The sequence below is a fragment of the Bos indicus genome, chromosome 3 (assembly GCF_029378745.1).
Source record: "Bos indicus isolate NIAB-ARS_2022 breed Sahiwal x Tharparkar chromosome 3, NIAB-ARS_B.indTharparkar_mat_pri_1.0, whole genome shotgun sequence".
Taxonomy (NCBI): domain Eukaryota; kingdom Metazoa; phylum Chordata; class Mammalia; order Artiodactyla; family Bovidae; genus Bos; species Bos indicus.
In genome coordinates this window covers 30,117,999-30,144,336 of record NC_091762.1, presented here as the reverse complement: position 1 = coordinate 30,144,336, position 26,338 = coordinate 30,117,999, and the positions used below count along the sequence as shown (strand labels likewise).

At 37.1% G+C, this 26,338-nt stretch overlaps 1 protein-coding gene across 5 annotated transcripts in view; it reads left to right on the top strand.

Moving 5' to 3' along the window:
- MAGI3 (membrane associated guanylate kinase, WW and PDZ domain containing 3) overlaps positions 1-26,338 on the top strand; it is a 263,749-nt gene that overhangs the window by 210,106 nt on the left and 27,305 nt on the right. For all 5 annotated transcript variants that reach the window (XM_019956781.2, XM_019956780.2, XM_070779772.1 and 2 more), the window contains 7 exons: positions 184-372; positions 3,025-3,630; positions 4,853-4,884; positions 7,179-7,335; positions 8,843-8,934; positions 19,862-20,054; positions 22,485-22,673. In XM_019956781.2, the coding sequence (XP_019812340.2) occupies positions 184-372; positions 3,025-3,630; positions 4,853-4,884; positions 7,179-7,335; positions 8,843-8,934; positions 19,862-20,054; positions 22,485-22,673 (1,458 nt within the window). The remainder of the gene's footprint in view (positions 1-183; positions 373-3,024; positions 3,631-4,852; positions 4,885-7,178; positions 7,336-8,842; positions 8,935-19,861; positions 20,055-22,484; positions 22,674-26,338) is intronic.

The following is a 26,338-nucleotide window of genomic DNA, read 5'->3' as shown; positions in this document are numbered from 1 at the left end:
ATTAGCTAAGTTTTTTTTCAGTGATTTAATATATGAATTTAAATTCCAACTGTTGTATAACATTGGATTCTGTCTTATTTTCCTTCTGTTATGGTTTGTTGTATTTAAATTATATAGACTATCTTGGAAATTAGCTTTGAGAAGTATATTCATTGTAATTATTCTGTTTCTCATTTTTTGCAGATACAGAAAAATCGCACTTCACTCGAGATCCATCCCAGCTTAAAGGCATCCTTGTTCGAGCATCATTGAAAAAAAGCACAATGGGATTTGGTTTTACCATTATTGGTGGGGATAGGCCTGATGAGTTCCTACAAGTGAAAAATGTGCTGAAAGATGGTCCTGCAGCTCAGGATGGGAAAATTGCACCAGGTAACAGGTTTTTCAGAAATACTTAAAAGGGGTCTTCCCTGGCGGTCCTGTGTTTAAGACTCTGCTTCCACTGCAGGGGGCATGAGTTCCATCGCTGGTTGGGGAACTAAGATCCCACACGTGTCACATGGCGTGGCAAAAAATATTTAAAAAAAGAAAAGTACTTAAAGAGTCGTGATCCTATAACAAAGATTATAGTGAAAATGTTTTATATATATATACACACCAAATATATAATAGCTATATAAGTACATATCATATATGTATTTTGTGTGTTTATATGTGTGTCTGTGTGTGGAGAGAGAGAGAGAGAAAGAAATTACACAACCAGGAGGTAGATTCCTGTATTAAAATAGTTTATCTTCTAAATTAAGTACATGGTAGTTTTGAGGGAGGGTCATTTATTAATATTTTGAATAGTTTGTATAGTTTGAGATAACCCTTTGGCTATACTAAGCTAAGGATTTATTAACCATCTCAGAAAATTATTTGACTGTCTGATTTTCTCTGATTACGTAGGGTACTTTTGGAGTTATTTAACATTTACCTGTAGTCTTTTTGGAAAAGTGATTCATTGTGATGTTTACAGTAATACTGAACAAATTGGTATACCCCACATTTTTTCACCAGGTTGGACCCTTTCCTTTGTTTTTTGCTTTCTTAGTGGCTATTAGTAAAGTTAAGCCACTATGTTAAGAATTATAGACAATAAAGCTAAAAAAAGAAAAAAAGAATACAAAAAAAAATGAAAAGAATGGGAAAAAAAGAATTATAGACAATAAGGTTGTTATTTTTACAGAGCTGTATGAATTTGTCTTTTATGTAGTTTTCTCAACATCTTTACTTGGTGATTGTTACATATTTTTATGTGAGCGACTGTTTATGGCTATAGGTTAGAGGAAGTTTAAGACTAGTTACTGATTATGAGAAAGGTTTAAATGCTTTTTTTCCAGAAAGATTTTAATAATCCACTGAGGTTGCTTCTTACACTATTTGCTAGGCTTTTCTAATCCTCTGTTATTTCACATACTATGTGTAAATACATTCTCCATTTGGATGATTGAATTGTCATATTACTTTTGATGGCTGCTATCAACTTATTTTCAATTAGAATATGGGATCTCTCATATTATACTTCCCGAATTAGGTGATAGAAATTTAAACTAGAAAACTTAAAATAATTAAAAGTTATATATTTATAAACAAAATTATTTTTATAATTTATTAATTTATAAAATCAGCAAACTCTGGAGATTAAAATTAAGGTTTTGTCCTAAGTCCTCAATTTTTACTTTTTAAATATTGTTGTCCCTGAAACACATCTCAAAACTATTATATATGCTGTCAGGATTTTATGATGTAGATTTAGATTTGTCTAAAGGTGTTATTAATTTGTAAAGCAATAGGATACTTCCATAAAAATTCAGAGAACTTTGACTAGGGGAGGAAAAGTCAAAGCTTTGTTTCTAATTAGTTTAATTTCTTTATCTTCTTGAATTTTGAAATGAATTTCCACAGGCTAACATTTGTTTTTAAATAACGTTCATGTTGATTTTTTAAAGCCTACATGCAATCAGAACAAATTGAAGCACCTTTATTTGGCAATAACCTTTTAAATAATCATATTCAAATAAAAGCAGCAAATGCATGAGACATCAGAGGACAAATTTTAAAAATCAAAACTGCATTTAAAAAACACACAACTGATGAGTGGCAAAGACCCTACAACCAGAGTGGGTCGTAATGATGTAAAATCAAGAAAGTAAAACCAGCTTTTATAAGGATTAATTCAGCTGAATTTTCAGCATCTTAAATAATATATTCTTTACTTGTATTGAATTTTTTTGTTGCTCATTTCTCTTTTTGATAACTAAATTACACTAAATTGAAAGTCTCTCTAAAAAGAGAAAGATATGAAAAGAAAATACACTCATAAGCTATTATTCTAATCTTTAACCTTACATTGTTCAAACTAGAATGAATTTTGTAATCAATGGCTACTTAAAAATCGTGAAATAAGATGTATTTAAAGAACGTCTGTTTTGTCAGTTTGTATAAGCAGCCAGTGGAGTTGTGCACCGCTTGTCTGTGTACTGAACACCTACAACAATGTACCTAGCTTTGTGTACCCACTTAGGTGTCACGCAAAGGATATACTAACAAGGATAATAGGAATTTTTTTTAAGATTCGCTTGAGGTCGTAACTGTTTGCCACTAAGCATACATTTATATGGCTTCCCAGGTGGCTCAAGTGGTAAAGAATCCACCTGCCAATGCAGGAGACGTGGGTTCAGTCACTGGGTTGGAAAGACCCCTGAAGTAGGAAATGGCAACCCATTCCAGTATTCTTGCCTGGAGAATTCCATGGACAGAGAATCCTGACAGGCAGTCCACGGGATCGCAAAGAGTCATACACACACACACACACACACACACACACACACACGTTTATATATTCTTTTTAGGGAGGAGTCACCGAAGGGAGAATGACATGTCTGTGTTCAAAATCTATTTTTTCAGTAGTTAATGAATAGTAAGAGGTTTCCAGAATTGAAATTTAGATGCTAAATTTCAGTTATTTTTATCTCCCCCAATAAAAGATCAATCTATTTGATGGCTTTAACATTTTTAATGTGATTTATGTTTTACCAGGTGATGTTATTGTAGACATCAATGGCAACTGTGTCCTTGGTCACACCCATGCAGATGTTGTCCAGATGTTTCAGTTGGTACCTGTCAATCAGTATGTAAACCTCACTCTATGTCGTGGGTATCCGCTTCCTGATGACAATGAAGATCCTGTTGTGGACATTGTTGCTGCTACTCCTGTCATCAATGGACAGTCGTTAACTAAGGGAGAGACTTGCATGAACACTCAGGATTTTAAGTCAGGAGCAGTGGTGCTGGACCAGAATGGAAAATCGGGACACAGCTTGATCAGTGATCGTTTTAACGGAGCATCAGATCTGAGTGAACAGAGAGCGTCTATGGCATCGTCAGGCAGCTCCCAGCCAGAACTAGTGACTATCCCTCTGATCAAGGGCCCTAAAGGCTTTGGGTTTGCAATTGCTGACAGCCCAACTGGGCAGAAGGTGAAAATGATATTGGATAGTCAGTGGTGTCAAGGCCTACAGAAAGGGGATATAATTAAGGAGATTTACCATCAAAATGTGCAGAATTTAACACATCTCCAAGTGGTAGAGGTGCTAAAGCAGTTTCCAGTAGGTGCAGATGTACCATTACTTATCTTAAGAGGAGGTGAGTAAAAGCACAAGGAAAAGTCGTCATTGTTCATGCATTTATATCTGTGAATTGCCCTTCCTTCCAGGTCAGAATATCTCTTTGCCAGAAGACTTAACTGGTAATTAGTGTGCATTTTCCTTAAGTTCTCTCTGACTGCTTCCATAAGCAGTATCTTTTGTAGTGGTTGTTTTTTTTTTTTTTTTTTTTTTTTAGTTATTAGTGGTTTCATTTGTGTCCATTATGGATTTCTTTCCCTCTATGTTCTTTTTAAAATCTGATTTATGACTTTAATGATTAGATAGAGTCATAGCATTGTCCTACTTAAGATGAAATATATCCTCTTAATTTCATTTTCTCTGTTGATGGCAATAATAGAAATGGACTCTTTCAAGCAGTGGTACTTCATCTGGACCTCTGTAATGTACCAAGGATGTTTTGAAAGAGCTAGCATCTCTGTGAATAAGTAAAAATGTTGGATGGTGTGTTAATCTGTTCTGTAAAAGCAGTCATGATAGCTTGTGCTCGTAAAACTTTTATCTTAAGCTTTAATATCTGTCAGTAAATGTTAACTAAACCCCACAATGCTCATTTGAGAGAAATATAATTTTATTTTCCAAGGTCATCAACTGACTTGAACTGCTCCCAGACATAAATGCAGTTCCAAGGACTAATCAAAAAGTTATATTTTAATGGGCTTTCTTAAATCCATGCCAATGAATGACTAGTATTTTAAAGAATAAAATTTAGCCCTTCACATGTATCTCACTGGCTGTTAGTTTTCATTTTTGAGGCAAATGAACAATTTAACTTCTATTCTCATTTCTTTGAACTGTTTTTGTTTTTTCTCTGGGTGATAATCTGCTCAGAGTAAGTGCAGATCTCTTTGTGGGGGCTGGAGAGTCATCCAGAGTTCCAACAGATGTGAGTGTCTAGGGTTCTGTGTCAAACAGGTTGGGTGTCAGTTTCCTGCCTAGTTGCTGGTTGATTCCACAGTACAGGAAAGTAATATTAATCTATTTGAGTCTTGCTTTACTTTATCTATAAAATGGCAGTAACATGTATGCCTTAGGATTGTCATAAAAAATGAAATGTGTGTATAAGGCCTGGCATGTAGAACATGTTGGATATAATTTACTAGCCTACTAAAAGTCGAAGCTAGTTTTATCATAAACATTAGCAGTATTTGTAGTCTGGGAATCCTTCCTCTGTTTTTAAAATGTGGCTCATTTTTTTTAAGGTCCTCCTTCACCAACTAAAACTGCCAAATTGGTGAGTATGCAGTTGTCCTCAAATTCTTCTTTCCAACACACAGAGAGAGATGCCGCGTTTCCCTCCATGAGGGCTGCTCATGGGGTGGGTGTTTACAGACCGGGAGGAGTCAGAAGACAGATTGCCCTGGGCTTGGAACAGAAACTCAGGGAAATGTGCAAGTTAGAAAAAGCCATCTATAGAGGAAGTGTGCTCTGCTGGTTAAGTATTTCTGTTGAAGAAATGTTAGGGACCTGTAGTAGTCTGATCTTCTACATAGTAAAACATGGACCCATTGAGGTGCCTACTGATGGGTCCTTTGGCTTCAGAGGAGCAGGGGTAAGGAGTAGCAAGCCATTTGCGCAGATGTCTTGCTACAATTAGAAGATGCAGTGGGTTCCCACAAGTACATGGGGACTGTCATTACCCACATTTAGCCAACCTTCTGACGTTTAGGGCTAGAGCAGTTGCGGCCTCTCGGCTCAGTTTGCTCGTTATCAGACCAAGAGGCTGTCAGACTTGGAACAGTTTTTTTTGTGGTGTTCTTCTGAGTAACTGACTAGCCTATTTTAGGACCTGTGTAAAGACTAAGACCTAAACAAAGGACGTACCAGATAATGGTATGAAAGAAACTGTGCTAGGTACGTGTGTAGCTCCTTAAATATTTAAGTTTACAATTATATGGATATGAAGGCAATTAGGTATATAATCCTATTAGCTCTAGTTTGCTTGATTTGGAGTGTATCATCTTATAGTTAAAAGATGGTCTTCCATAACCATAAACCATAGGCTGCTAAACAAAAGGTCATCAGATACAAAACAGATTAATTCTTTATAGCCCACTGAAAATGATCTGCAAATTTGCCATTTTATGGGTCAGAAGGAAAGAAACCCCCAGCATTTTTATAGACTGTAACCACTTAGGTTCAGTGTGAACAGAAATTCTTTTTACTTGTTCAGTTAAAATTATGCTGCATTTTTCTTCATTCCTCTGGTCCCTCTAGTAATTGTTTTTAACTCCTATACTACCCTGTGTTTCATAATGGATGCCAGTGCAACCACGGGGGCCCTGATGCTTTATAATTGACAGGAGTTTCTGATGACCTCTCACTGCTTCTGACAGAATCCTAGACAAGGGGGAGAAAGAGGAAAAGGCTACTCTTATCTCCTAGGCATCTGACTAGGTCTTGGTCAGTGAAGGGTCCCTTCCGGCACAACAATTTATGGCCACTGTCCCCTGAGTCCTCCCTGACAAGCTGCTGCTCCTACATCATAGTCACTTTAATTATTTTATCACAAATGTCTATAATCTCCCTCTCCTAACCATAATTCAGGGTAGCAAGCTGTTCTCTAAACCATAATATTTATTTTCTGAAGCTATTTATTGGATTTCATTTTTTAATTTTATTAAAGAAGCCATTTTGCTGAGCTATTTTTCTGGGCAAGTTCATTCTGAATGGGAGCAGATGAGTATACCCCTTATCTGATTCCTAGGCATGGAGCATTTTCATGATCTATTTGAATTAACTATGCCAGTTTTCACAGTGTCATCATTACAACCTAAATTAGAGTTAACACTTTGTATTTCATTTTCTTAGAAAGAATATTCCTTAAACATCTTTACTGGAAATTAATTCAGTGAGTGGGGAGGTGAGATTATCAAGAATTAAATGGAGGTACTCTCTGAGTCTTCCTCCTGCTTTGCTTAGAAGTGCTGTCTTGTATCGGAGAAGGCAATGCCACCCCACTCCAGTACTCCTGCCTGGAAAAACCCATGGACGGAGGAGCCTGGTAGGCTGCAGTCCATGGGGTCGCTGAGGGTCAGACACGACTGAGTGACTTCACTTTCACTTTTCACTTTCATGCATTGGAGAAGGAAATGGCAACCCACTCCAGTGTTCTTGCCTGGAGAATCCCAGGGACAGGGGAGCCTGGTGGGCTGCTGTCTGTGGGGTCCCACAGAGTCAGACACGACTGAAGTGACAGCAGCAGCAGCAGCAGCTGTCTTGTATGTCTTCTCAGAGTCAGTTTGTGTCTTGGTGGTGGAGAAAAGGGCAAAATTCCTTAACATAGGACTACTTAAGGCCCTTTGATTGATATCATTATAAACATGTTCTAATTTAAGTGAAATATGTTTTAATCAAATACACATGACTGTGAAAGTGAACTCCTCTAAGACTGCAAACATGCTGTGGCTTTGACCCTGCTGCTTACGCAACTGTAATCAGTTGACATACTGGTTCAGACAACAGTTTTTTGCACTAATCAACCATCTGGCTTTTTGAGATACTAAGTAAGGCCCTTTTCTATTTCAGAAAACAGATAAAAAGGAAACTTCAGAAAGTTTGGAGGCCATAAATGAGCCTGTTCCCCAGCCTATGCCTTTTCCACCCAGCATCATCAGGTCAGGATCCCCGAAACTGGATCCTTCTGAGGTCTACCTGAAATCTAAGACTTTATATGAAGATAAACGTAAGTAGCTGTGGAATATTTCAGGAAAGCATGCAACAACATTAATTTGAATTTTCTTAAAAACTTGATTTTTCTATCTCTAAAAGCCAACATGTTGAAGTTATTCATTCCCATTTTAATGTAGCTCTGGGCTTCTTCCATTTATACTCAACATTCATTCATTTGTTTTCTTCAAAACCATGTTTTGAACTCTGGTTTTGAAATGTGCCTCTGTCTACCCAACATCATAGTAGGTAATGGGAATACAGAGGTAATAGGTTACATAGACGCTGCATCCAAAGAGATGGTTAAACCTAAATGGAAAAGACAAAGAAGTAGTCAAGTACATATACAAATAAGTCCCTAACAGGTACAGTAATAGAAGGATAGGCTGGATCAGTTGGGATCCAAAGTAGAAAACGGTCGGTTTTACTGCTGTGGGTAGTAGGAAGTATCATATACTGCTTCATATAGGAAGTTAAGCTGTAAGACAAAGAGGTAGTTGCTTATAAGACAGATAAAAGGGAAAGAAGGATAGCATTCGCACTGCGTGGCCTTAATTGTGCAATTAGTTTCAGTTTAGCTGGGTGTGGTCGGCAGTGGATACCAGAGGGGAGGGCAGGAGCAGCTGGTGGAGAGCGGATTATGCCAGTCTGAGGAAGCTGGAGACAATGACATACATGATAAAGAGCCACAGAATGGTCTTAACTATAGGGATGAAGTTATTGGGCTTGTGTTTTTAAAAGATTTTTTTTGGCAGGAATACAAAGGATGATGAATCAGAAGGGTATGTAATCTGAGGAGGAAACCAGAGAGTGGAGTAGACTCCTTAGAGGAGTCCAGTGGACATATGATGAGAAGAGAGTGTGCATAAGGCAAAAATTCATTTTCATACTAATTTACCAACTAATGGTAGTTTTTTTCTGAAGCACAATTGTAGATTTAAGTGGTTTAACTTTTGAAATGTATTTATTTTTAGAAATAGATCTAAGCATCTTCCCTGGTGGCTCAGAGGGTAAAGTGTCTGCCTACAATGTGGGAGCCCTGGGCTCGATCCCTGGGTTAGGAAGATCCCCTGGAGAAGGAAATGGCAACCCACTCCAGTACTCTTGCCAGGAAAATCCCATGGATGGAGGAGCCTGGTGGGCTACAGTCCACGGGGTCGCAAAGAGTCAAGACACGACTGAGCGACTTCACTACCTTAGAAAAGATGCACAACAAGTAGAAATATATATATAATTGATTTCATACTTATTTAACCAGTCACAGTTTATCTTGATAGTCCCAGGCCCAGACTTGATAGTCCCATTTCGGAAGATGAAACATTGATTTGAAAGCATCAAGAATTAATGGCAGTATAATACTGATTGTATGGAAATGGGAATAAATATTCCTAACCAATCTTGATTCAGTTTGAGTTAAAGCACAAAACAAAGATTTATGATTGAGTTTTTCTATAGTGTTAAACTTTTTAAAATAAAGTGTATATTGTGTACGTTTGTATTTATTATTTTCTGATTTTTCTTAGCACCAAACACCAAAGATTTGGATGTTTTTCTTCGGAAACAGGAATCAGGGTTTGGCTTCAGAGTACTGGGAGGAGATGGACCTGACCAATCTGTAAGTTTAAATATGTTGTCATTTGGCTATTCCTGTTAAAACTTTTAATAGAGATTTGGTAGAATATGGCGCTTTTGTTTTGCGTTCTACTTTGTTGGTTTTTTAAAAGATTTCATTTTCTCTAACAGTTTGATTAATATGACGAAGAATTGCCATGCTAGTGGTGTCATAATACCTCAGTTACCTTGATATGTGAAAGTGAAAGGGTTAGTTGCTCAGTTGTATCCGACTCTTTGTGACCCCATGGACTGACTGTAGCCCTCCAGGCTCCTCTGTCCATGGGATTTCCCAGGTAAGAATACTGGAGTGGGTTGCCATTTCCTCCTCCAGGGGATCTTCCTGACCCAAGGATTGAACCCAGGTCTCTGGTATTGAGGATAGATTCTTTACCATCTGAGCCACCAGGGAAGCCCTAACTTGGAATAGCTGAGGCTAAAACTGTAGGTAAAAGCTGAATAAGTCAGCCGTAAATTAGAGCATAATAACGGGTTATATTTGCAAGGCATTTCAATCTAGAAATTTATTTATGTAGGATTCTCACTCATACTTAGAGAACAAATATAGTGGGTTTATTTTTGTTTTGCCCTTAGTTTGACAAAGAAGTGATGTGCTTCTTAGAGTTTAAGAACATATTTAAAGCTTTTTTTGTATAATATGAATGACTACATTATCATGTTTGGAAGTTAGGTGAATAATAATATTCTTTTAAAATTATAGGCTTCTTTCTATTCTGACTAGAACATTTGATTTATAGAGTATAAATGTGTTCTAATTAGCTATATTGGTTACAGTTAAAATAATTATCAGAGACAAATAAAGCTTAAGGTAGGTTGCCCTATGTAGGGCAAATATGAAGTCCCTTGACTGTTTCTTTTCCTTTTGAATTGAGCTATGTTTGATGTATAACATTATATTTGTTTCAGATGTGCAGCGTAATGATTCAATGTTAGTATACACTGCAAAATGATCATGACAACAAGCTTAGTTACCATCCGTCATCATACAAAGTGACAGTTTTTTTTCTGTGATAAGAACCTCTAAGAGTTACTCCCTTGGCAACTTTCAATTGTGCACTCCAGTATTATTGGTTATAGTCCCCATGCTGCAGCATTACATCCCCATGACTTATTTATTTTATAACCGAAGTTTGTACCTACCTCCTCCCAATCCCCTTCCCGCTGTCAACCATCATTCTGTTCTTTCTGAGTCTTGTTTTGTTTGTTTACTTTGTTTTTTAGATTTCAGATATAAGTGAGATTATACAGCATTTGTCTTTGTCTGTCTGACTCTTTGACTTAGCATAATGTCCTCAAGGCATTTTGTTGCCTTGGAAAGATTTTGTTCTTTCTAATGTAGTTTAATCTTTGTGATTAAAATTACATTGTGATTTTCCCAATTTTCTTCTTGTAATGGATTTCTAGTTTTATACCATTATGGTTGGAAATGTGTGATATAATTTCAGTTTTCTTAAATTTATTGAGGCTTGATTTGTGGCTTAACGTGATCTGGCTGAGTAATATTCCATTGTATGTGTAAGTGGGTGTGTAGGTGTGTGTATGTATAAAGAAGATGTGATATGTTTATTTCCTTGTTTATTTTCCTTAATTGCTATGGCTTAGACTTCCAGTACTCTACTGAGTAAAAGTGGTGGAAGTGGGCATCCTTGCCTGTCTCTGATCTTAGAAGGAAAGCTTTCAGCATTTCACCTTTGAGTATGATGTTAGCTGTGAGCTTGTCATTGTTGTTGGTTGTCGTTTAGTGTCTAAGTCGTGTCCAACTCCTTACAACCCTGTGGACTGTAGCCCACCAGGCTCCTCTGTCTGTGGGATTTTCCAGGCAAGAATATGGAAGTGGGTTGCCATTTCCTCCTCCAGGGGATCTTCCTGACCCAGAGATTGAACACACATCTCCTACATTGACAGGGAGATTCTTTAGTACTGAGCCGCCTGGGAAGCCTGGGCTTGTATGGCCTTTATTATGTTGAGGCTTGTTTCCTCTACTCCCTTTGTTGAGAATGATTATAAATGGATGCTGAATTTTGTTATGGATGGATATTATAAATGGATGCTGAATCTTTCTGTATCTGTTGAGATGATCATATTTTTATTCTTCATTTTGTTAATTTGGTGTATCACATTGACTGATTTGTGGATGTTGAAATATTCTTGCATCCCTGGAGTAAATTCCACTTGATCATGGTGTATGGGTCCTCTTAATGTATTTTTAAATTTAATTTGCTAATGTTTTGTTGCAGATTTTTGCATCTGTATTCATCAGTGACATTGACCTGTAATTTTCTCTTTTTGTGTTGTCCTTGTCAGTTTTGGTATCAGGGTAATGCTGCCCTAATAGGATGAGTTTGGAAGTGTTTCTTCCTCCTCAGTTTCCTGAAAGAGTTTGAAAAGGATAGATATTAATCTTCTTTAAATGTTTGCTAGAACTCACCAGTGAAGCCATCAGGTCCTGGACTTTGATGTACTGGGATATTTTTAATTACTGATTCAACCTCCTTACTAGTAATTGGTCTATTCAGATTTTCTACTTTTCATGATTTACTCTTGAAAAATTGCGTGTTTCTAGGAATTTATCAATTTTTTTCTACGTTGTCCAGTTTTTTGGCATATAATTGATCATAGTAGTTTCTTATGATTCTTTGTATTTCTGTGGTATCAAAGGTAACTTCTCTTCCATTTCTGATTTTATTTTTGAGCCCTCTTTTCTTCTGGTGAATCTAGCTAAAAGTTGTCAGTTTTGTTTATTTTTTCAAATAGCCTGCTCTTAGTTTCATTGATCCTTTCTATTGTCTTGTTAATCTCTATCTCATTTATTTCTGCTCTGATCTTTGTTATTTCCTTCCTTCTACTAACTTTGGACTTCTTTCATTCTTTTTCTAATTCCTTTAGATGTAAAGCTGTTTGTTTGAGATTTTTCTTATTTTGAGGTAGACCTATGTTACTAGGAACTTCCCTCTTAGAACTACTTTTTCTGCATCCCAGAGATTTTGCAAGTTGTATATCCATTTTCATTTGTCTCAAGGTATTTTTAAATTTTTCTCTTGATTTCTTCATTGACCCATTGGTTGTTTATTAAGATGTAGTTTAATCTTCACATTTTGTGATTTTCGCAATTTTCTTCTTCTGATTCCTAGTTTTTTGTACTTGTGGTTGGAAAAGATGTTTTATATGATTTCGGTCTTCTTAAATTTATTGAGACTTGTTTTATGGCTTAACATGTGATCTGTCCTGAAGAGTGTTCCATGTACACTTGAGAAGAATGTATTTAATATGCTACTTTGCATAGAATGTTGTGAATATATATAGAATATATATAGAATGTTCCGAATATATAATCTGTCTATCTATCTATATATAACGGTTATTCATTCTAATGTGTCATTTAAGACCCATGTTTCCTGATTGGTTTTATGTCTGCATGATTTTTCCATTGATATAAATAGGGTTGTTAAAATTCCTTACTATTATTGTATTGCTGTAAATTTCTCCCCGCAGGTCTGTTAATATTTGCTTTATATATTTAAGTGCTTCTATGTTGGGTGCATAAACATTTACAAATGTTATATTGAGTTGACTCCTTTATCATTATATGATGCCCTTTTTGTCTTTTATTGCAGTTTTTGTTTTAGAGTCTATTTTGTCTGATGTAGGTATAACTGCTTTAGCGTTCTTTTAGTTTCTGTTTGCACGGAACAGCTTTTTCCATGCCTCTACTTTCAGCTTTATGGCTCCTTACATCTGAAGTTAGTCTCTTACAGGCAGCATATAGATGGGTCTTGTTTGTACATTTGGCCACTCTAAGTATTTTCATTGGAGAATTTAGTCTTTTACATTTAAAGTAATTATTGACCGGTATGTCCTTACTGTCATTTTGTTCTTTGTTCTCTGGCTGTTTTGTAGTTCTTCTCTGTTCTTCTTCTCTTGCTTTCTTCCCTTGCAGTTTGATGACTTTCTTTAATATTATACTTAGATTCTATTTTTATTATATTTTGTGTATCTACAATAGGTTTTTGTTTGAGGTTACCCTGAGACCAACATATAACAGTTTGTATACATATATCTATCAGTCTAATTTAAGTTGATAGCAACTTAAGTTTGAATGCATTCTAAAGCTACATTTTTACTTCTTCCACCACATATTATATTTTTGATATCACATTTCACATCTTTTTATTTTCTGTATCCCTTCACTGATTATTCTAGTTATAGTTATTTTTACTACTTTTGTTTTTTAACCTTTTTATACTAGTTTGGTAAATGATTATATTTATCTTGCCATGAGATTTATACTTCCATATGTTTTCTTATTACCACTCAGAGCCTTTTCTTTTCAACTAAAGACGTCCCTTGCACATTTCTCATAAGGCCAGTGATGAACTTCTTTGATGTTGCTTGTCTGGAAAACTCTCATCTCCTTCAGTTCTGAATGATAATTTTGTTGCGGTATAGAGTATTCTTGGTTGGACATATTTTTCCTTTCAGCACTTTGAATATATCATTCCACTCCTTTCTGGCCTGCAAAGTTTCTGCTGAAGAATCTGCTCATAGTCTTGTAGGAGTTCCTGCTATATAACAAAGGCTTCCCTGGTGGCTCAGACAGTAAAGAATCTGCCTGCAATGCGGGAGACCTGGGTTTGATCCCGGGGTTAGGAAGATCCCCTGGAGGAGGGAATGGCAACCCACTTCAGTGTTCTTGCCTGAAGAATCCCCATGGACAGAGGAGCCTGGTGGGCTACAGTCTATGGGGCCACAAAGAGTCGGACATGACTGAGCAACTAAGAACAGCACACAGTGTGCATTTAATGATATTATTTCTAATGTGCTGGAATTTTTGGCTTCCCTGATACCTCAACTGGTAAAGAATCCACCTGCAATGCAGGAGACCACAATTCGATTCCTGATTCAGGACGATCTGATGGAGAAGGGATAGGCTACCTACTCCAGTATTCTGGCCTGTATAGTCCATGGGGTTGCAAAGAATCAGACAGGACTGAGCGAAACTTTTACTTTCTTTTGTATGTAACAAGTTGTTTTTCTCTTGCTGTTTTTAAAATTCTCTCTTTAACTTTTGACATTTTAATTACAATGTGTCTCTGTATGGATCTTTTTGGGAATTCTTTGGGCTTCCAGAATCTGCAATTCTGTCTCTTTTCCCACCTTAAGGAAGTTTTCAGCCATTATTTCTTCAAGTTAAATTTTCTGCTCCTTTTTTCTCCTTCTGGTACTCCTATAATATGAATGTTATTCTGCTTGAAGTCATTCCATAGGTACCTTGGGCTATCTTTGCTTTTTTCTTCTTCTTTTTTTTTTTTTTTTTACTTTTTGCTGCTCTTATTGAGTCAATTCCATCCATATTGTTTAAAGTGGCAAAAATTCATTCTTTATATGCCAGTGTGGTATTCTATTGTATGTATATGTGTGTGTATGCCACTTTTTAGTTTTTTGAGAAACCTCCATACTGTTCTTGACAGTGGCTGCACCAATTTACATTCTCACCAACAGTGTACAAGAGATCCCTTTCCTCCACATCCTTACCAACATTTGTTATTTGTAGATTTTTTGATGATAACATTTCTGACAGGTATGAGGTTATACTTAGTTATGGTTTTGATTTTCCTGGTGATTAGTGATGTTGAGCAACATTTCATGTGACTGTTGGCTGTCTGCATGTTCCCTTTGGAAAAATGTCTGTTCACATCTGCCCATTTTTTAATTGGGTCGTTTGTTTTTTTTTGGATATTAAGCTGTGTGAGCCTTTTTATATTATCATTGTGATTTCTGAGATATTTACCTATTTGGTCTTTCTTTTGTTATTTTAAAAAATCTTTTGATTGAAGTATAGTTGATTTTCAATGTTGTGTTATTTTCAAGTGTACAGCAAAGTGAATCAGTTTTATATATGCACATGCACACTCACACACACACACCACAGGTCTCAGTTCAGTTCAGTTCAGTCGCTCAGTCGCGTCCGACTCTTTGCGACCCCACGAATCGCAGCACGCCAGGCCTCCCTGTCCATCACCAACTCCCGGAGTTCACTCAGACTCACGTCCATCGAGTCAGTGATGCCATCCAGCCATCCCATTCTCTGTTGTCCCCTTCTCCTCCTGCCCCCAATCCCTCCCAGCATCAGAGTCTTTTCCAATGAGACAGCTCTTCGCATGAGGTGGCCAAAGTACTGGAGTTTCAGCTTTAGCATCATTCCTTCCAAAGAACACCCAGGACTGATATCCTTTAGAATGGACTGGTTGGATCTCCTTGCAGTCCAAGGGACTCTCAAGAGTCTTCTCCAACACCACAGTTCAAAAGCATCAATTCTTCGGCGCTCAGCCTTCTTCACAGTCCAACTCTCACATCCATACATGACCACTGGAAAAACCATAGCCTTGACTAGACGGACCTTTGTTGGCAAAGTAATGTCTCTGCTTTTGAATATGCTATCTAGGTTGGTCATAACTTTCCTTCCAAGGAGTAAGTGTCTTTTAATTTCATGGCTGCAGTCACCATCTGCAGTGATTTTGGAGCCCCAAAACATAAAGTCTGCCACTGTTTCCACTGTTTGCCCATCTATTTCCCATGAAATGATGGGACCAGATGCTATGATCTTCGTTTTCTGAATGTGAGCTTTAAGCCAACCTTTTCACTCTCCTCTTTCACTTTCATCAAGAGGCTTTTTAGTTCCTCTTCACTTTCTGCCATAAGGGTGGTGTCATCTGCATATCTGAGGTTATTGACATTTCTCCTGGCAATCTTGATTCCAGCTTGTGCTTCTTCCAGCCCAGCATTTCTCATGATGTACTCTGCATAGAAGTTAAATAAACAGGGTGACACTATACAGCCTTGACGTACTCCTTTATCTATTTGGAACCAGTCTGTTGTTCCATGTCCAGTTCTAACTGTTGCTTCCTGACCTGCATATATGTTTCTCAAGAGGCAGGTCAGGTGGTCTGGTATTCCCATCTCTTTCAGAATTTTCCAGTTTATTGTGATCCACACAGTCAAAGGCTTTGGCATAGTCAATAAAGCAGAAATAGATGTTTTTCTGGAATTCTGTTCCTTTTTCCATGATCCAGCAGATGTTGGCAATTTGATCTCTGGTTCCTCTGCCTTTTCTAAAACCTACTCTTTTTTAAATTCTTTTACCATATGGGTCATTACAGAGTGTTGAGTAGAGTTCCCTATAGTATGTATATGTCAATCCCAATTTCTCAATTTATCCTCTTCCCCTTTCCCCCAGTAACAATATGTTTATTTTCTTTTTTTTTTTTGTAGTTTTATTTATTTATTTATTTATTTTTGGCTTTTTATTTTATTTTTTTATTTTTTTTCCAACTACAATTTTATTTTTTTTTTAACTTTACAAAATTGTATTAGTTTTGCCAAATATCAAAATGAATCCGCCACAGGTATACATGTGTTCCCCATCCTGAACCCTCTTCCCTCCTCCCTCCGCATACCATCCCTCTGGGTCGTCCCAGTGCACTAGCCCCAAGCATCCAGTATCGTGCATTGAACCTGGACTGGCAACTCGTTTCATACGTGATATTTTACATGTTTCAATGCCATTCTCCCAAATCTTCCCACCCTCTCCCTCTCCCACAGAGTCCATAAGACTGTTTTTTATATCAGTGTCTCTTTTGCTGTCTCGTACACAGGGTTATTGTTACCATCTTTCTAAATTCCATATATATGCATTAATATACTGTATTGGTGTTTTTCTTTCTGGCTTACTTCACTGTGTATAATAGGCTCCAGTTTCATCCACCTCATTAGAACTGATTCAAATGAATTCTTTTTAATGGCTGAGTAATACTCCATTGTGTATATGTACCACAGCTTTCTTATCCATTCATCTGCTGATGGACATCTAGGTTGCTTCCATGTCCTGGCTATTATAAACAGTGCTGCGATGAACATTGGGGTACACGTGTCTCTTTCCCTTCTGGTTTCCTCATTGTGTATGCCCAGCAGTGGGATTGCTGGATCATAAGGCAGTTCTATTTCCAGTTTTTTTAAGGAATCTCCACACTGTTGTCCATAGTGGCTGTACTAGTTTGCATTCCCACCAACAGTGTAGGAGGGTTCCCTTTTCTCCACACCCTCTTGTTTATTTTCTATATCTGTGGCTCTATTTCTGTTTTGTGGGCTTCCCTTATGGCTCAGCAGTAAAGAATCCGCTTGCAGTGCAGGAGACAGAGGTTCAATTCTTGGGTTGGGAAGATCCTCTGGAGGAGGGCATGGCAACCTACTCCAGTATTCTTACCAGGAAAATCCCATAGACAGAGGAGCCTGGTGGGCTATGGTCTATGGGGTTTCAAAGAGTCAGATACAACTCAAAGGACTGAACACACACGCATACATTTCTGTCTTGTCAGTAAGTTCATTTGTACTATTGTTTTTCCACTCCACACATAAGCAATATCATATGGTATTAGTCCTTCTCTGTCTGACTTACTTCATTCAGTATGACAGTCTTTAGGTCCATTCATGTTGCTGCAAATGGCATTGTTTCGTTTTTTATGGCTGAGTAATATTCCAGTGTATATATTTACCACATCTTCTTTATGCATTTGTGTGTTGACAGACATTTAGGTTGCTTCCATATCCTGGCTATTGTAAACAGTGATACAGTATTCACTGGGGTGCATGTGTCTTTTTGAGTTGTGGGTTTTTTTTTTTTTTTTTTTCCAGGTTTATGCCCAGGAGTGGGATTGCTGGATCATATGAAAGCTCTGTTTTTAATTTTTTAAGGAACTTCCATACTGTTCTCCATAGTGGCTGTACCAATCTGCAATTCCACCAACAGTCGGTGGGGGTGGGGGGGTCCCTTTCTCCCCATCCTCTTCAGCATTTATTGTTTGTAGATTTTTTGATGATGACCATTTGGACCAGTGTGAGGTGATACCTCATTGTAGTTTTGATTTGCATTTCTCTAATAATAAGTGATGTTGAGCATCTTTTCATATGCCTCTTGGCCATCTGTATGTCTTCTTTGGAGAAATGTCTATTTAGATCTTCCATCCATTTTTTGATATATACATATTTTTTTAATTAAGCTGCATGAGGTGTTTATATATTTTTGAGATTAAACCCTTTTCAGTCGCTTTGTTTCCAAGCATTTTCTCCCATTCTGAGAGTTGTCTTTATTTTGTTTATCGTTCATTTGCCATGAAAAAGCTTTTAAGTTTATCTCTCATTTATTTTTGTCTTTATTGTCATTACTCTAGGAGACAGATCTAAAAAGATGTTGCTACAATTCATGTCAAAGAGTGTTCTACCTATGTTTTCCTCTAGAAAGTTTTATTGTATCTGGTCCTACAATTAGGTCTTTAATCCATTTTGAATTTATTTTTGTATATGGTGTTAGAGAATGTTCTAACCTTCGTTCTTTTTATGTAACTATCCAGTTGTCCCAGCACCACTTATTGAAGAGGCTGTCTTTTCTCCATTGTATGTTCTTGTCTCCTGTGTTGTAGATTAATTGACCATAAGTGTGTGGGTTTATTTCTGTGCTCTCTATTCTATTGCATTGATTTATATATTCCTTTTTGTACCAGTACCGTATTGTTTTGATTACTGTAGCTATGTGTTATAGTCTGAAGTCAAGGAAAGCGATTCCTCCAGGTCTCTTCTTCTTTCTCAAGGTTGTTTTGGCTATTTGTGTTTTTTTCTGTTTCCATACAAATTTTACATTTTTTTTGTTCTAGTTCTGTGAAAAATCCCTTGACGTTTTGATAGGGATTGCATTGAATCTGTAGATTGCCTTGGGTAACATGGTCATTTTACCAATGTTAATTCTTCCAGTCCAATAACATGATATATCTTTCCAGCTGATTGTGTAATCTTTAATTTCTTTCATTAGTGACTTATAATTTTCCAAGTACAGGTCTTTTACCTTGTTAAGTAGGTTTGTTTCTAGGTATTTTATTCTTTTTGATGCAGTGGTAAATAGGATTATTTCCTTAATTTAATGTATAGAAATACAACACATTTCTGTAGATTTTTTTGTATCCTGCAACTTTAGCAAAATCATTGATGAACTCTAGGAATTTTCTGGTGATATCTTTAGGATTTTCCACATATAGTCACATCATCTGCAAACAGTGAGTTTTACTTCTTTCTTACCAATTTGTCTTCCTTTTCTTTCTTTTTCTCATCTGATTGCTATAGCTAGGACTTCCAAAAATATGTTGAATAAAAGTATTGAGAGTGGGCGTTTTTGTCTTGCTCCTGATCTTAGAGGAAATGTTTACACTTTATCTTCTCTTAAATGTCAGGTTATAACAGCTCTGGAACTAGTCAAAATACTTAGGATTACCAATTATAGGATTCTAATTGCAGCAAAGGAAATGAGCAAGATCTATTCACCTAGTTGGAAGTGAATCTTAGGTCACTCTGTTCCCTTAAAATATATACTGCTTTAGAATTTAGGAACAAGAGATGTTCCTCTTTTGTATATACTAAACTTGAACTGATAGCCTTATGTAATGGGAGTATTGTAAGAATTATCCCAGTTGCTATGAACAGTATACAAAAAAAAAAACAACTTTCACCATGGCATTCAATGGACTTTACTTTTAGTAGCTACTCCATAGAATTGCATTTTCTGAGTTTAATATTTTTGTTCTGTTGTAGTGACGGAAATGATAATGGTACTTTCTAAGTTAGTGAATTACTTTGTATTTCCTGTCTTCCTTGTGCCCAACCCAAAGAATCCAGAAGAGATTACATGGTGTGGTTATGTGAAGTGCCATTTTGGAGACAGGTCAATTTCTATGACTGTTTTCAGGTTGAACTGCAAAAATTTGTTGGTATGCATAGTTTTGAGTCAGAAAGTCCTTGACTTAGTAGTTAAGAAACTTAGTAAGTCTTAGTAGACTGTATAGAGCAACCCACACTTTATATCTTATCAGATATACATTGGAGCCATCATTCCTCTGGGCGCAGCTGAGAAAGATGGTCGGCTCCGTGCAGCTGATGAGCTGATGTGCATTGATGGAATTCCTGTTAAAGGGAAATCACACAAACAAGTCCTAGACCTAATGACAACCGCTGCTCGAAATGGCCACGTGTTACTAACTGTCAGAAGAAAGATCTTCTACGGTGGTACGTGAACCTGTTTTTGCTCTGATAAGTTAAAAAAGAAAAATGAGATTTAGTCCACTTTTTTTTTTTTCAGATTATTTTATTATGTTTAATAGCGTATGAGAGGCTGCGCTAGCCCTCTGCAATGGCCCACACTGTGTCTGTGAAATGTTTCTTTGACTAAATCCACTTCTTACCTAAAACAATGACAACAAAAATAGTGTATGAGATAACTTATTTGGTGTGATCCTTGCATGTGGAAGGCCAGTAAGTTGAAAGGATTCATAAATACTGCTACTACTATCAAAAAAGAGAAATAAATTTTGGGTCTCTACATTAAGATTATATTAGTATATCAATGAATTTTGCCAGCGTGATATTATAGTCAGAATATCAGGTTAAATCTGTTTTCTGAAGAACAAATACAAAGTTGTTTAGTCATACTAAGAGATCCCATTAACTGAATATCAAACAATTTTGGATCCTGATGAAATTCTAAATATTCAGAGGACAAAATGTTTCTACTTCAGAAGTTTTAGTATGACATTTATTGAGTCTCAGACATGGATTCTTTTACTTACTCTTTACAGAACCATGATGGTAAACACTGTTATTATTCTAGTTACTCACAGAAAGGTTGAGAAACACATAGCTGGTAGGTAGTAGGACCAGGATTGAAACAGATAATTTAATTACAAAGCCTGAGGTCTAAACCATTACATTAAGAGATGATAATATCCTGTATTTTTATGTTAGTAGCTCTGTGAATGTTATGTAGAACTTTTTTTAAGTGAATTCTTGTCACTTAAAAATGTTTTAAAGACAACCCTGTAGCACCACAAGAATGTAAGCTTCATGAATTTGGAGTTTTCATCCATTTAATTCTATGCTGTGTACCCAGTACCTAGAAGAATGACCACATGGCACAGAGTGGGCATTCAAAAAATGTGTGACTTGATGAATATTTACATCACTCTTAAAAATGAGGCCCTGTGTTTTTGATTGTAGCATCCAAAGTAAAAGCCCACCTCCCTTCATAAATATGAGGCATCTGAGATGCATGGGGATTCTAATGCTGTGTTGCTTCCATTTGGTTTGGTGTCAGAACATAACTACGTAGAGTAAACAATGGGATGCTGTACAAATAGAGATTAGCTCCCTCCTGAAAAGCATCATAAAGATGTTTCATAGTAGTTTGATATTACTGGAGACATTTTAGCTAATTCATTCTAACCATGCATTATATCAAAAAGAGCCTTTTTTTTGTTGGTAATTATTGGAAGTTGTTGACACTTTTGTTGAGGTTTAAAAACACATCCTCAGAGTCCCATAGATTTTGATACAGAGAGACCTTATAAATGCCTGTTCATCAATAACAGCATGTTGTGGTGGTTGTTTATGATGTTTTGTGTCAAATTATGGCACAAAATTTGCCCTTTTTTAAAAAATCAGTTATGACTAACTTTTGTCATTCTTTCTCAAATTCTGATGTTATTCTTAAATAGAAGAAAAGGGTGTAGGTTAACTGCCCATTTGCTAGGAATTCCATGTGACCTGATCTGTGGCTAGGAGAGTTTGCCATTCATGTGGACAGCTTGTATTACCCATCAGAAAACTGCAGTTGTAAAACACATTGTAAAATATGAATCTGTGTAGGTGGCAAACTGTTCTCAAGCTGTAATGGGAGGTATCTCTGTCCTGATGCAGTGACCTCCCAGACGTCATGAGTGTCAGTCACTGCACTAAATTATGTATTTCTATTAATGTTTATTTATTTAGCTGCTCTGAATCTTAGCTGTGGCATGTAGGATCTAGTCACGTGACCAGGGAGTGAACCCAGGTCCCCTGCACTGGGAGTGTGGAGTCTTAACCACTGGACCTCGAGGATTCAGTGTGTGTGTTTTGGTGGCGGGGGGGGGGGGGGGGGGGGGGTGATGCTCAGTTGTGTCCAGCTCTTTGTGACCCCATGGACTGTAGCCAGCCAGGCTCCTCTGTCCAGGGAATTTTCTGGGCAAGAATACTGGAGGAGTGCCAGGGAAGTCCCACTAAATTGTATTTAAAGGTGATTTTAAGAGGAAGTTTACTATGTTGTTATTCACTATTAACTTTAAAAAAAATTGCTTGTCCAGGTTCAAAACCTTGTTGGAATTAAAATAATTTCAAGAAGAATTTTTTTTATCATCAAATTTCACAGAAGCTTTGAAAAACTTCCCTTAGAAGTGAGATAACATCTTGTCATTTTCCAACTATGTACTTAATGAGCATTCAAGAAGTCCACTGGATGGGCTGCAGCTACCTCTGCACTCAGATGGTGTCCAGAGCACTTGGGCAGAGACACTGCTTTTCTTTATATTAGAAACTCAGTGTTCTTGTGAAGAGCTTAGCACAAAACACTTTAGTTATCAAGTTACGATGTTCCAGAAATATCAAAATTGCTCTTGTTTATTACAGAGAAACAACCTGAGGATGACAGCTCCCAAGCCTTCCCTTCAACACAGAATGGATCTCCCCGCTTGAACCGAGCAGAGGTCCTGGCCAGGCCTGCTCCCCAGGAGCCCTATGATGTTGTCTTGCAACGAAAAGAAAATGAAGGATTTGGATTTGTCATTCTCACTTCCAAGAGCAAGCCACCTCCAGGAGGTAAGGGCCCCTGTGTCCTGGTGTCCCTCCCTCTTAATTCCAGTTTTCTGAGTCACCCACTGGGGTTTGTGAAAGTAGCTAGGAATCATGTATAAATTGCCATTTTTTAAAAAATGCTGAATATTTTATTTGTTTTCAAAATTAGGTAGTTTGAATCAGTCTTCCAGGCTTTGGGTTTATTTATCTATCTCAGAGTCTATAAAATAAATCTTAGTATCTCAGTTTGCATCCACCTTATATTGTGTCAGTATTATCAGGGATGTGACCTAATTGATGTAGTGAAAGGACAATGCTGAATTTTTTTTTCAATTATGGGGGCTTAGGATTTTTTTTTCCCCAGATTAGAAGAAATCATATATACAGAAATAAATGAAATGCTAGAAGCAGTTAAGAAGCAAAATAGAAAAACCTTGACCCAGATGTGTCTTAAATAGTCCTTTTGTGTTATTTAATCATAATTGCCTTATTGCAGCTATAAATTGACCTTAAAAGATAAGAGGCACTCCTACCTTATATGCTTCATCAAAAGGTAAAAATTCTGTCAAGACCTTGAAATATCCTGAACCCAGTTTAGTAGAATGTCATCTGAGAAGGATGAATATGTATATTAATTTAATATGTATATTAATTTCTTCAACAAAGGAGGAATCACATCTTCTATGTCTAGGGCTGTTATGAATCAGCAAATTAAATATTTGCTGTATCTTTATGTTTCTAAGTAATAATCATCTTTAAATATAAAATAAAAATGAATATAAGATGAGAACCAGCAAACTAATATTTATGTGTCATGCTTGTCTGGTAGCTTTATTTTTCCAAGTCAAGTGATAAAAATCTTTGACCACACGAAAATGCACTCTTAGCTTTGCCAGGGGATTTTATTTTATCTTGAGTAGCGAGATCCTTTTAGACTAAATGGTCACTAAAACCTTAGTGAAAAATGAAAACACTTTCAGGAAAGTGTTGTGAGCCAAACCAATTTGCAAAAATCTTGCTAAAATCAATGCAAGTGTGTAAAGGAAAAAGATTCTATGACATGGATGAATTATTACTATGGTCTCAGGTCACTGCTCACTGATACTAGTTTCCATTTTCCAAAAGCCGTTGCTATGGTAATGCTTGGAACTGGAACTGTTACTGATGCTGTAAGGATGATTATGTGGCCTGTGTCAGAAAAATGAGAGAAAGCAGCTGTTAGGTGGATTTTATGTTATATCATTGGAAATCAGTATCTAGAAAAACAAATGACCATTTTAGATAATCATATTCTGATTCGAATACCATGCAATAATCCTGGGCATTCAGATTAACAAAAATAGTGAAAGATTATTACTCAGCGTGATAGATGCTAACCACTTGCCATATTGAGCGTATTTCTCCTCTAGCACTACAAAAATTAGGAGAGTCTAGTGTTCACCATAAAACTAGGAGATACAGAGGAATTCAGCAAAATATATTACTTAAATAGTTTAACCTATTTTTATATTTGAAATTTATGTTATACTTTAATACATTATCTGTTTTAAATATATCATCTTATTTGTGTAATTATATTTATTAATTTATTTATATTTAAAATTAAAATCTTTTTATACTTCTTTGTTTAAATGTCTTTTTAGGATCTTGATGGTTTTACATACCATAGGTGCTGGGTCTCTGTGTAAGACAGTGTCATTAAGTGCTGGGCTTTGTAATCAGACAGACATGGCTTCTAGACCTGCTGATGTCTTTTAATAGCTGTCTGATCTTGGGCACATTACTTACCCTCCGAGTGCTCCAGCTTGCCCTGTGAAATGAGGATGTTGACACTTCCTGTCTCGTATGTTTGCGAGGATTAAAGGAGATAATGCATGTGAAGCCCTCTGCCTGGACCTCCAGTAAATGTTGGCTGCTGTCACATGCTGTGGTTTCTGCCATTGTCATTGCAGCTGTCACTGCATATTGACCTTTTTTTCCCTCTAAAGAAACGTTAAAAAGTTTATCAATATTTGAGTAATGAGATGGGAAAGAAAACCCAATTAAAATGTAAGATTGAGGTAACAGCTAATGCATGGCAGGAAATGAGTGTTTGCAGCTCATTAATTATCAGCCTGAATGGTAAATTAGGCTTAGGTTGTCAAATGAATTTTATATAAAGTACTTGAGATTTTCAGTCATGATGCAAAACCAGAATTCGTAATTTCGCTGACGTGCTAGTTAATAATCTCACAAAATTCTCAGCCCTGCAAACATTTCTTCTTGGAACTCCATTTATCTCATAGCTAGAAGGATCCTGGGGTGAGATTACATGAGGAGCTTTCCCTCACAGAGACCAAGCAGTTGCAGTGTGCAGTTCACTGCGTAACAGTGAAAGATTGGTTTTAAAAAAGGAGTTAGCACAGGTGAGAAGGCCAGAAACCTGTCTGTCAGAATAGATCCTTCTTTATGGGTCGTGCCTTGGTACAGGTTGGTATTCTGCACAGTGCAGGTTGTTGGTTGGTTTTTTTTTCTGCTGTTGCTGCTGCTGAAATATATTTTCTGCTGACATTTGTCACAGGAAGAGTTCCCACTAGCATCTCTAATACCAGCTATAAAATTCTGTACCATTGACTTCTTCAAAGGTCAGGGATCCAGGCCCAGCATCCTCGTTGTCCTGGACCAGTTTGTGTAGGGCTGCATGAGTGGAGTCCTCAGCAAACACCTCTGTTAAAAATGGAAAGGACCTGACTGGTTTTTGCATGGCCAGCACTTCAGAGGTTTTAGCATTCCACTTTTCATACTTTTCAGTTCTGGTTGCAAAGGATTTCTCTTAGAAGGGGACATATTCAGCTATTGTCCTTTCTTTTCCTAAAAAATAATATTTTAAGAGCACCAAAGTCATCTCAGCATCTGGACAAGCCAGCCTGTGAGACAGATTTAGGCCAAAGATGAATGAAGATGGAGAAATTGACTTCATGCAAATACCTATAGACTTTGTATACCAACAGTAAGGCAGGACTTCAGATTTTTCCTTAGCCGTGTGTACTCTAAGCATGTGTGCATACTAAGTTGCTTCAGTCGTGTCTGACTCTTTACAACCCTATGGACTGTAGCCCAGCAGACTTCTCTGTCCATGGGATTCTCCAGGCAGGATTACTGGAGGGGGTTGCCATTTCCTTCTCCAGGGGATCTTCCTGACCCAGAGATTGAACCCGCATCTCTTATGTCTCCTGCACTGGTAGGCAACGTACTCTAAGCAGTTACGTTGAAAACTTCCCAATCTATTCAAAGAATGTTCAGAAGTTATCTTTCTACTGGTCTGTTTATCTTTAACTGTTTTGGTGGTGCTGCTATAAATGCCAAGACAATAACAATCTGACTACTTTTATCTCTCCTCACCTCTATGACTAACCCTTCAGGAAGTTCTGTACCAAGATTTGCCAATTTCCTTTTGACCGCATTACTCACGTGATGAGAAAGGAACAACTGAGGCATCAGAGGTTTTTCTTGTTTGACGCTTTCCCAAGTCGGAACAAACCCCTTTCAGTGTGCCAGGGAGCTGAATGATTTTCTTCTTAGGGGATCTGGAATGAACATTGTTTACAAGTAAAATCTCTTCTAAGAAGGAGAGTTACTGAGATGTTAATTTAGAAGGTTACCCATGGGCCCCTGTGTGATCCTCCATGTATTTCTGATGTGCTGCCTGT